Here is an 11,710-nt window from a genome sequence, read left to right as displayed (position 1 = left end):
ACTTTTCTACTTTAAATAACACTTTCAAAATTAATTGGGCCAAACATTTTCTTAAAACCCTACCTCTATCTGGAACTTTATACCATACCACATTTTCTCTCGTTTTGGTGGCTTTACTTTTATTTGAAATTGTAATTACAATGTTGAGAAAGTCCCTGTAAAGCTTTCATCCTTCCATAAGCAGGTCCTCTTAGCGTGGACCCTCATTTATAAACACAACTTCTCACCTCACAAATACCTTATCTGGAACAACAGAGATATTTTATAGAAAAATAAATCACTTTTCCTGGAAACTTGGCTCCAAAATGGGATCCTATTGGTGGCTCAGCTGGTTAGTAAAGAGGGACAACTACTTACTTACAACGACTTTATTGCACTATATAATTTTCCAATCAGTGTTCCAGATATCAAGCGCAAGACAGTCTGGATGGTCCCCCATAAATATTTGATTGTAAATAAGGTGAAAGAAGTCTCTTTTAAAATTCGACATACATGTTATCCAGCCAGTCACTACATGGTCAAATTTAAAAGGGACATAAATACTAATTGTACTTTCTGTGGGGATCATCCAGAAACGGTGACACATCTTTTTTGGTACTGTTCTTTTACACAGAGATTCTGGAAGGAATTTAGCAGCTTTGTTATTGTCCATATTTTAAGGGAGTTTTCTTTACGATGGGAAAATGTTTTATTCTGTTTCTTTAAGTTCCCCAAGAAGTATGAGAAATGTTTTTTATGATAAATTTCTTAATACTTTTAGCTAAATTTTTTATCCATAAATGTAAGTTTACTAACAAAACACCATATTTCTGTCATTATTTTAAGGATGTGCACATGCACATACAATCAATATCAGACTGCACCAACAAAAAGGCTCTCACAACAATATATGTATGTGAATTTTTGCGTGTATTCTTATAATTGTTACCTTTTTCTTTCACCCTTGGCTTTTTGTGTTCATGTTCTGTTGTATACTTCATCTGTTCGTATGTTGTATACTCATTGTTTGTTAAATAAAGTTTAAAAAAAAAGACACGCTTTGTTTAGACCCCCAAAATCCTTTCCACGCCCACCCCCGTGACATCACGCTCCAAAGCCCTGTTACGTCACAGAACGTGGTGATGTCATAGTGACAGTCCTTTCATCCTTTGATGTTCAAGTCTATAAATAGAGGACAGCTGTCAAAGGGAATTCATTAAGCTATCGTTTTGTTGGAGTGATACAGCACATAAAAAAGCAGAAATGAGTTCGAAAGCTAACAAAGACAGAAATGTTAATTTCTCGAAAACAATGGTTAAAAAAAGTGAAAAAGAAAAAGAAACATATGCCAGACAGTTCGAGCAAAGACTGCAGCCAATGATCGACGAGGTTGAAAAGCTCAAAACTGAGCTTGACTACTTCAAAAACCTGCATACAGTCAATAAGAAACGGATCGAGGATCTAACAAAAGAAAACAATGAACTTTTGCAGAATAATAAGCTGCTGGGTTCGGTCTTGGATGACAGGACAAACATCGCAGACAGGTTGGACTCGATAAAAGATGACCACGAAGCTCTGGTAAAGTTCCGCGCAGAGACGGAGAAAACTCTGGCTGAGCTTAAAGAAAAACACGAGGACGAAGTCCAAGTCCTGCAAGGACTGCTGGAAACAGAGAAAGAAAAGGTGGCACGTCAGCAATTTCACAACAGCCAAGTTGTTGAATTATTATTGAAACGCCACAAAGAGGAAAAAAATAAGATGCAGCAGTTTTACCAGGAAAATACTAAAAAACTGGAAAACAAAGCAAATGCTGCAGACAGGAAGTTAGAAGAGGTGATCAACATGTATGACTCCAAAATAGAAAAGCTGCAGACGGCAGTAAAAAATAGTAGAGGTGTGACCGTCAATGCGGTTAAGGAACGCGAGGAAGAACGTCAATCCTCGCAGTGTTGGATTGACGGTGTTTTGTGGCATAATACACAGTTACAAGACGAAAATGAATTTATGGTTAAAAACATGAAAGAATTAACAGAGGAGAAAGGTCAAATGGGCAAAGTGATAGACGACCAAAAGGCCCAGAATATGGCGATCAAGCAGAAATGCCAGAGTAATATTAGAGCTCTGGCCTTGGAAAAGAAAATGAAGGCTATGCTTGAAGACGAAGTTGATTCTTTGAAAAAGAAAATTGAAGACGTCAAAAAGGCCCTAAGCACAGAGCAGGAAAACCACAGAAAGACAGCAGTGGACCGGCACAAAGTAAAAGCGGCACACAATCAGGCACTGGCTGAAAAGGTGGCGCTGGAAGAGAAACTGCGCTCCACAAAAAAGCAACGGGAAAGATTTATATCCAAAGTGAATTGGCTGGAGAAGAAAGAGCGCTACTTCCAAGAGGAATTGTGCCAGTGCGTTTTGTCCTTTGAAAAGGCATTTCCACATGAAGGTCACTTGAGAGGAAAAGAAAAGGTGGAATTTAGGGATATGTTCCACTACTTGAAAAAGAAATACGTAGACGGAGTGGAAGGCACCCCCTTTGTTGGAACAACGGAGTTTCTTGAAAAACAGCTGAACTGTCTACGTATCAGATGCAAGGATCTAGATGCAGCTTTACTAGCTAAAACACGGGAGCTGGAATCATTTAAAAAGCAGTACAATGACATGGTAAAGTCTTCCGAGTACGCTTTATTCCGACAAAGAGAGGAGCTCATTGGACCAGTGAACCAGATTATCCAAAAGGCTGCCAATGAAGAAAAAGAGATAGGTCATCTAAAATCTAGAGTGAAAGACGCTCAACTCCAGCTTAAATTAGAAAAACAGAAAGGACAAAAGCTGGCATCGTTGGACCATAGAAGCATGATGGGGAGATGTTCTGAGGAGACTCCGTCTCAGATTAATCCTCGTCCACTTCCAGGGAAAACTACATTTATTCAGGTACGTCCAAGACACCCTGGCAGAAGTGCAGGTATGGCTTCCCCAGTGAATCCTCCTGTAGAGTCTCCATCAACACCACCTTTCCTCAATTCTGATGATGGATTACCACCAGTTGATTGTTAAAAATTAACTGCTAAAATAGGCCATTAGAAGTATACTTCATCTTGTCTCCCTATATCATGGGTGGGCATTCTCAGTCCACGAGGGCCGGTGTCCCTGCAGGTTTTAGATCTCACCTTGGCTCAACACACCTGAATCACATGATTAGTTCGTTACCAGGCCTCTGGAGAACTTCAGGACATGTTGAGGAGCTAATTTAGCCGTTTAAATCAGCTGTGTTGGTTCGAGGACACATCTAAAACCTGCAGGGACACCGGCCCTCGTGGACTGAGATTGCCCACCCACCCCCAACCGGTCGCAGCAGATGGCCGCCCCTTCTTGAGCCTGGTTCTGCCGGAGGTTTCTTCCTAAAGGGAGTTTTTCCTCCCCACTGTCGCCCAGTGCTTGCTCAAAGGGGATCATTGGATTGTTGGGGTTTTCTGGCTTTTACTGTAGTGTTTTTACCTTACAGTATAAAGCAGCTTGAGGAGACTGTTGTTTTGCCATGATGCAATATAGCAGGGCTGCCCAATCCCAGTCCTCGAGAGCTACTATCCTGCAGCTTTTAGATGCATCCCTACTCCAACACAGCTGAATCAAATGAATGGCTTGTTATCAGGCCTTTGCCAAACACGATGGCATGCTGAAGAGGTAATCAAACCATTTGATTCAGCTGTGTTGGAGTAGGGATGCATCTAAAAGCTGCAGGACGGTAGCTCTCGAGGACCGGGATTGGGCACCCCTGCAATATAGTATTAAATATGACTACATTTTAAAAACATCTATTATAGCATCAAAGTAAAACAAAAAAACTAAATGAAATGAATCAAAATGTCTAATCTGGCAAAACAAGAAAAGAAAAAAGGTTTCACCTTTAAATAAAAATCCAAATCACAAACACATTCTGATTTTTGTTGTGTGTGTTTTTTTGTGTGTGTTGTCACGTATAAAATCGTTGCACTCTGTCTCGGTGTCTGCCCGGCCGGCTCCGCAAGGCTACATATGTTTATTGTGTTGCTGCTTTCTTCCACTCGTCATTCTGCCTGGGCGGAGCTCAGGCCCACGCACCTGTCTGCAATTACGCTGCAACGTGTCCTGTCAGTATGGAGACTGAGAGCTGCCAGAGTAATAATGTAGATACAGGCCTCTTTCTCCTTCTGCTGCTGTTCATGCTTTTATTCCATTGATGTTGCTATCATTTGTAAATATATTTATTTGCTCTTATTTTATCAATTTACTGTCGTTCATGTATTTAATCTTCTTTGTATTTAAATATGATTTTTTTTTTAAGTAATGCCGCGAGATGGACAGTTAAATAAAGGTTTCATTGAATTAAAAAAAAGATTTAAAGATGACTGGTGGCGGAAGCAGAGCACAGACTGTCTGTGAGAATCTATCGCCATCGTGTGGTGCAGAGATATATTGCCATTGAATTTAGACAACGAAAGCTTGGCTCACAGAGCAGCTGCAACACGAACAAAAAACATTAAATAGCAACATGATATATTATATTATATTATATTATATTATATTATATTATATTATATTTATAGCTGTCGAAATTAACGCGTTAATTGCGATAATTAAATTTTGGAATTAATTACGTTAGAATATTTAACTATTTAGCGCAACACGCAGATAAGTCGCTCCCATAATTCCACTTGATTTGTTTACCGCGCCACTGAAAATGGAGAAGCAGGAAGCGGATGGCCTTCTGGATGGGGAATTTAAATACAAGAAGAACATAGATGGGACAATAAACAAACGCGTTGTAATTTGCACTCACTGTAGTAAAGAGTTTCAATTTCACCGTTCAAATTCGACCTTAAAATACCACCTTAATGCCAAACAATTCAATTCAATTCAATTCAATTTTATTTATATAGCGCCAAATCACAACAAAAGTCGCCTCAAGGCGCTTCATAGATACAGAGAAAAACCCAACAATCATATGACCCCCTATGAGCAAGCACTTTGGCGACAGTGGGAAGGAAAAACTCCCTTTTAACAGGAAGAAACCTCCGGCAGAACCAGGCTCAGGGAGGGGCGGCCATCTGCTGCGACCGGTTGGGGTGAGAGAAGGAAGACAGGATAAAGACATGCTGTGGAAGAGAGACAGAGGTTATTAACAGATATGATTCAATGCAGAGAGGTCTATTAATACATAGTGAGTGAGAAAGGTGACTGGAAAGGAAAAACTCAATGCATCATGGGAATCCCCCGGCAGCCTACATCTATTGCAGCATAACAAAGGGAGGATTCAGGGTCACCTGGTCCAGCCCTAACTATATGCTTTAGCAAAAAGGAAAGTTTGAAGCCTAATCTTGAAAGTAGAGATAGTGTCTGTCTCCCGAATCCAAACTGGAAGCTGGTTCCACAGAAGAGGGGCCTGAAAACTGAAGGCTCTCCCTCCCATTCTACTTTTAAATACTCTAGGAACAACAAGTAGGCCTGCAGAGCGAGAGCGGAGCGCTCTAATAGGGTGATATGGTACTACAAGGTCATTAAGATAAGATGGGGCCTGATTATTTAAGACCTTGTATGTGAGGAGCAGGATTTTGAATTCAATTCTGGATTTAACAGGAAGCCAATGAAGGGAAGCCAAAACAGGAGAAATATGCTCTCTCTTTCTAGTCCCTGTCAGGACTCTTGCTGCAGCATTTTGGATTAGCTGAAGGCTTTTCAGTGAGTTTTTTGGACATCCTGATAATAATGAATTACAGTAGTCCAGCCTGGAAGTAATAAATGCATGAACTAGTTTTTCAGCGTCACTCTGAGACAGGATATTTCTAATTTTAGAGATGTTGCGCAAATGGAAGAAAGCAGTCTTACATATTTGTTTAATATGTGCGTTGAAGGACATGTCCTGGTCAAAAATGACTCCAAGGTTCCTCACCGCGTTACTGGAGGCCAAGGTAATGCCATCCAGAGTAAGAATCTGATTAGATACCATATTTCTAAGATTTTCAGGGCCGAGTACAATAACCTCAGTTTTATCTGAATTAAGAAGCAGAAAGTTAGCGGCCATCCAGGTCTTTATGTCTTTAAGACATTCCTGCAGTTTAACTAATTGGTGTGTGTTATCTGGCTTCATGGACAGATAGAGCTGGGTGTCATCTGCATAGCAGTGAAAATGTATGCTATGTCTTCTAATGATACTGCCTAAGGGAAGCATGTATAATGTAAACAGAATTGGTCCTAGCACTGAACCCTGTGGAACTCCATAATTAACCTCAGTGTGTGAAGAGGACTCTCCATTTACATGCACGAATTGGAGTCTATTAGATAGATATGATACAAACCACTGCAGCGCAGTACTTGTAATACCTACAGCATGTTCTAATCGCTCTAATAGGATATTATGATCAACAGTATCGAACGCTGCACTGAGGTCTAGCAGGACAAGCACAGAGATGAGTCCACTGTCAGAGGCCATAAGAAGATCATTTGTAACCTTCACTAAAGCTGTTTCTGTGCTGTGCTGAGCTCTGAAACCTGACTGAAACTCTTCAAATAAACCATTCCTCTGCAGATGATCTGTTAGCTGTTTGACAACTACTCTTTCAAGGATTTTTGATATGAAAGGAAGGTTGGAGATTGGCCTATAATTAGCTAAGACTGCTGGGTCTAGAGATGGCTTTTTGAGTAAAGGTTTAACTACAGCCAGCTTGAAGGCCTGTGGTACATAGCCGATTATTAGAGATAGGTTGATCATATTTAAGATCGAAGAATTAATTAATGGCAGGACTTCTTTGAGCAGTTTTGTAGGAATGGGGTCTAAAAGACACGTTGATGGTTTGGAGGAAGTAATTATTGAAGTTAACTCAGAAAGATCAATTGGAGAAAAAGAGTCTAACTTAATATCAATGGTACTAAGAGTAGCTGTAGATAATATTACATCTGTGGGATGATTATTGGTAATTTTTTCTCTAATGATAAAAATTTTATTTGTGAAGAAGTTCATGAAGTCATTACTAGTTAACGTTAAAGGGATGGTTGGCTCAAAAGAGCTCTGACTTTTTGTCAGCCTGGCTACAGTGCTGAAGAGAAACCTAGGGTTGTTCTTATTTTCTTCAATCAGTGATGAATAGTAAGATGTTCTGGCTTTGCGGAGGGCTTTCTTATAAAGCAGCAAACTATTTCTCCAGGCTAAATGATGATCCTCTGGATTTGTGACACGCCATTTCCTCTCCAGATTACGAGTCATCTGCTTTAGGGTACGTGTTTCAGAATTATACCACGGAGTCAGGTACTTCTGATTTGAGGCCTTAGTTTTCACTGGAGCTACAGTATCCAGAGTCGTACGTAGTGAGGAGGTGAAATTATTAACAAGATAATCGACCTCTGTTGGGGTAGCGTTCAGATAGCTGCTTTGCTCTGTGTTGGTACAGGGCATTGGAGATGATAACAGTGGGTGGATTATATTCTTAAACTTAGTTACAGTGCTTTCAGAAAGACATCTACTTTGATAAAGTCTACTCTTCACCGCTGTGTAATCAATTATTGTAAAAGTAAATGTTATCAGGAAATGATCAGACAGGAGAGGGTTTTCAGGAAACACTGTTAAATGTTCAGGTTCGATGCCATATGTTAAAACAAGATCTAGAGTGTGATTAAAGTGGTGGGTGGGTTCTTTTACATTTTGAGAGAAACCAATTGAGTCTAATAACAGATTAAATGCCATGTTGAGGCTGTCATTTTTAGCATCTACATGGATGTTAAAATCACCCACAATAATTATTTTATCTGAGCTCAGAACTAAATTAGATATAAAGTCTGAGAAATCAGACAGAAACTCTGTGTAAGGCCCAGGTGGACGATAGATGATAACAAGTAAGACTGGTTTCTGAGTTTCACAGCTGGGGTGGACAATGTTAAGCATCAGGCTTTCAAATGAATTAAAAGTCTGTCTTGGTCTTTCATTAATTAATAGGCTGGTGTGAAAAATTGCTGCCACACCGCCCCCTCGGCCTGTGCTTCGAGATTTCTGGTAGTTAGAATGGCTCGGGGGTGTTGATTCATTTAAACTAACATAATCATCCTGCTGCAACCAGGTTTCTGTAAGGCAGAGTAAATCAATTTGTTGATCAATTATTAAGTCATGTACTAACAGAGACTTGGAGGAGAGAGACCTAATATTTAATAATCCACATTTCACTGTTTTACTCTTTGGTTCAGATGTGGATACTGTATTGTTCTTTCTTTGTGATTGTTTATGTTTAAGTTGTTTGTTGCTGGTTTTTAGTTTGTTTTTTGTCTGTTTGGAAGCTGACACAGTCTCTATGGAGATGGGTTTTTGGGGGGGTAGCAGGAGGAGAGAAGCTGCAGAGAAGCGTGTAAGACTGCAACTCTGCTTCCTGGTCCCAACTCTGGATAGTCATATTTTGGGGGGTTTAATAAATTTGTCCATATTTCTAGAAATGAGAGCTGCTCCATCCAAAGTGGGATGGATGCCGTCTCTCCTAACAAGACCAGGTTTCCTCCAGAAGGTTTGCCAATTATCTATGAAGCCCACATCGTTTCTGGGACACCACTCAGACAGCCAGCAATTTAAGGAGAACATGCGGCTAAACATGTCACTCCTGGTCTGATTGGGGAGGGGACCAGAGAAAACTACAGAGTCCGACATTGTTTTGGCAAAGTTGCACACCGATTCAATATTGATTTTAGTGACCTCCGATTGGCGTAACCGGGTGTCATTACTGCCGACGTGAATTATGATTTTACTAAATTTACGTTTACCCTTAGCCAGCAGTTTTAAATTTCCTTCAATGTCGCCTGCTCTGGCCCCTGGAAGACAATTGACTATGGTTGCCGGTGTCTCTAGCTTCACATGTCTGAGAACAGAATCGCCAATTACCAGAGTTTGACCCCCGGCGGGTGTGTCGCCGAGTGGGGAAAAACGGTTAGACACATGAACGGGTTGGTGGTGTACCTGGGGCTTCTGTTTAGGACTATGCTTCCTCCTCACCGTCACCCAGCCGCCCTGATTCCCCAGCTGCTTGGGACCTGCCGGGGAACAGCTAGCGGGGCCTACGCTATTTTCGGCTGCACCAGCTACAGGGGCCTGGCTAGCTGCGGGTGAATGAAGGGTGCGAAGCCGAGTCTCCAATTCAGTAATCCTGGCCTCCAGAGCTGCAAATATGCTACATTTGTTACAGATATCATTACTGCTAAAGGAGGCCGAGGAGTAACTAAACATCTGACACAATGAGCAAGAAAGTGCAGGAGGGACAGGTGAAGTAGCCATGGTGCTAATGAGTCGGCTACGAGCTAAGCTAGGCTAGCGAGACAGTACAGAGACAGTGAGTGAATACTTTGGCTATAAATTAGGTAGTGAGTACACAGAAAGTGTGCTTCGGAGGAAGCACGTGAAGATTATACTATGAAAGAAGAATGTATTTAAAAGTTGTTAATTAAATCGCTAAGCAAATAAGCTACTCAGAAACACCACTGTGTTTGAGCAGGAACAGGAAGTGATACTCTACCACAGAGCGAGCGAACACCAAGTGACAGCGCCACAACCAGAGCGTTTGTCGGGGCAGCAGCTTCACCCGGCCTGCGTCAGACCACTCTTAGTGAACGCAGGCCACTCGGTAAGTCTTCTTTGGACAAACTGACCGACAATATAGCCAAATGGATAGCAAAGGACTGCAGACCGCTAAGCATTGTGGAGGACAAGGGCTTTGCGGATGTTTTAAAGGTTGCATCTCAGGACGCGTCCTACAAGCCCCCAGCGAGAAGCACAATAACAATTCGAATCCACGAACTGTATGAAACGGAGAAAAAGAAAAAAGAAGAGGCTTTAGTTCACACAGAATGCGTGGCTCTGACAGGAGACCACTGGACATCATTGAGTAATGACAATTACCTGGGAGTTACTGCGCATTTAATCACTGAAGCCTGGGGTCTGACATCCTTTGCGCTGACTATAATGAAAACGGAAGAGCGGCACTTTGCGGAGGCTTGTGCAGAGCAGTTCCAGACTGTTGCTCGCAGGTGGAGAATTGAGGAGAAGGTGACAACAGTAGGCACGGACAGTGCGCGCAATATGATCGCCGCGGCTCGCATCATGCCATTCAATCACATGCCGTGTACCGCGCACATTCTACAGAGATGCATCACAGTGAGTCTCGCAGACAGTGGCTTTGTCACTGCGCTGGCCAAATGCCGCAAAATTGTTGGCCATTTTAAGCACAGCCCAGCAAACACAGCAGAGCTGAACGCAGAGCAGGTGTCACTGGGGCGCAAGCAGGAGCCGTTGGCCCAGGACGTGCCTACGCGCTGGAACTCCACGCTGGAGATGGTGAAGCGCTTGATCCGCAACCAAACTGCAGTAACCGCGACTCTGGATAAACAAAAGCATAAACTTGTCCTCCTGACGCCTCCAGAGTGGGACAAACTCCAGAGACTGGAGACACTTCTAGAGCCCTGCAGGTGAGCCTGTCATTGTGACCATAATTGTAGGTTTAGATTAAATGTATCAAACATACATCTTAAATCAGTTTTGTTATTATGAAAATGTCTTATTTAAAAAATAAATGAAATCAAATATTTTATTAATATTACCTAGTATTAAAAAGCTTTTTTAAATTTGCTGTCTTATCTCTCTCTCTCTCTCTGTGTGTGTGTGTGTGTGTGTGTGTGTGTGTGTGTGTGTGTGTGTGTGTGTGTGTGTGTGTATTCCACTGCAGATATGTGACTGAACTGCTGGGAGGAGAGGCCTACGTCTCCTGCTCTGTAGTTCTACCAGCCTTCTGCCACCTGCGCCGTGTCATGGAAGTAACTGATGAGGACCCTGCATATGTGGTGAGGTTTAAAGAGAAGTTTAAGGAAGACCTTGCTTCCCGCCAGGAACATACCAACTATGCATGGCTCCAGATCGCAACTGCACTGGACCCACGTTTTAAAGACCTACGCAGTGTGCCCAAGACTGACAGAGAAGCAGTGTGGACCACACTGGCAGGCATGCTGCATGAAGACTCTCCTAGAAGATCACACACTGCAGAAGAAGGTCCAGCCAAGAAGACTGCAACCCCCCCACTGTGCTTTGCCCTGATATCTGCAGTGTGAGGTTGGATCGCTCATTCTCATCCTCACACTGATGCCACTTATTTCGGTCTTTGTTTGACATAAAAGGGCATATTTGTCACTTTATTGCAACTATATTTGCACTCTTGAGCTCCTTCATTCACTGACTGATCATAAAGTTATTACTTGCGTTATGTATTCATCCGTTTGAACATAATTAATGAAGCCACATGTAATCACTAAAATTTGTATTTTGGGTACAATAAGAGAGTTTCAGATGGAATGCTGTTTTGTTTTGTTTAAATTTCACCAACTTGCTGATGCCCACGGTTGTGAGTGCGGCTTCTTGCTGTACATGGGTGGATGGTTGTAAATCACATCACAGATGCCAAAAACCTCTCAAACCAAGCCCCCTTGCCGGTGATGCTGTGCGCAACCTCGTGACGGAGTCAAGCATATTCAAAACACCCCCTCACCTCCCGTGTCAAACTCAAATGTCAGCCTATTTCATGTGTCACTTTTGGAGCAGTTGCCATCCCGACGAGCCATGGAGAAGTTCGTGTTTGTGTTATTTTACTTATTTGGTGTTCTGGTGTGTTTGGGCACCGGTCAGCACCATCGTGTTGAGCACGTGTTGGACCGTGGACACACCGGATTCAGTGGGAGAATAACG

At 42.2% G+C, this 11,710-nt stretch overlaps 2 protein-coding genes across 2 annotated transcripts; both read left to right on the top strand.

The window, feature by feature from the left end:
- Positions 1–1,242: 1,242 nt before the first annotated feature.
- Positions 1,243–3,030, top strand: LOC147300877 (uncharacterized). Its single transcript, XM_086282357.1, has one exon. The coding sequence runs from the start codon at positions 1,243–1,245 to the stop codon at positions 3,028–3,030; it is 1,788 nt and encodes a 595-aa protein (XP_086138483.1).
- Positions 3,031–3,086: 56 nt separating this feature from the next.
- Positions 3,087–11,079, top strand: LOC147300876 (E3 SUMO-protein ligase ZBED1-like). The gene is made up of 3 exons (XM_086282251.1): positions 3,087–3,090; positions 9,474–10,443; positions 10,701–11,079. The coding sequence occupies exons 1-3, from the start codon at positions 3,087–3,089 to the stop codon at positions 11,077–11,079; spliced, it is 1,353 nt and encodes a 450-aa protein (XP_086138377.1).
- The last annotated feature ends 631 nt before the right edge of the window (positions 11,080–11,710 follow it).

Source organism: Aulonocara sp. 'chitande type north' Nkhata Bay, linkage group LG23 (assembly GCF_057382095.1).
Source record: "Aulonocara sp. 'chitande type north' Nkhata Bay isolate Kocher_YH1m ecotype deep benthic linkage group LG23, A_spYH_male_GT1.1, whole genome shotgun sequence".
In the NCBI taxonomy this organism is placed as follows: domain Eukaryota; kingdom Metazoa; phylum Chordata; class Actinopteri; order Cichliformes; family Cichlidae; genus Aulonocara; species Aulonocara sp. 'chitande type north' Nkhata Bay.
The sequence above is the reverse complement of the archived record's forward strand: the minus strand, read 5'-3'. Positions and strand labels throughout refer to the sequence as shown.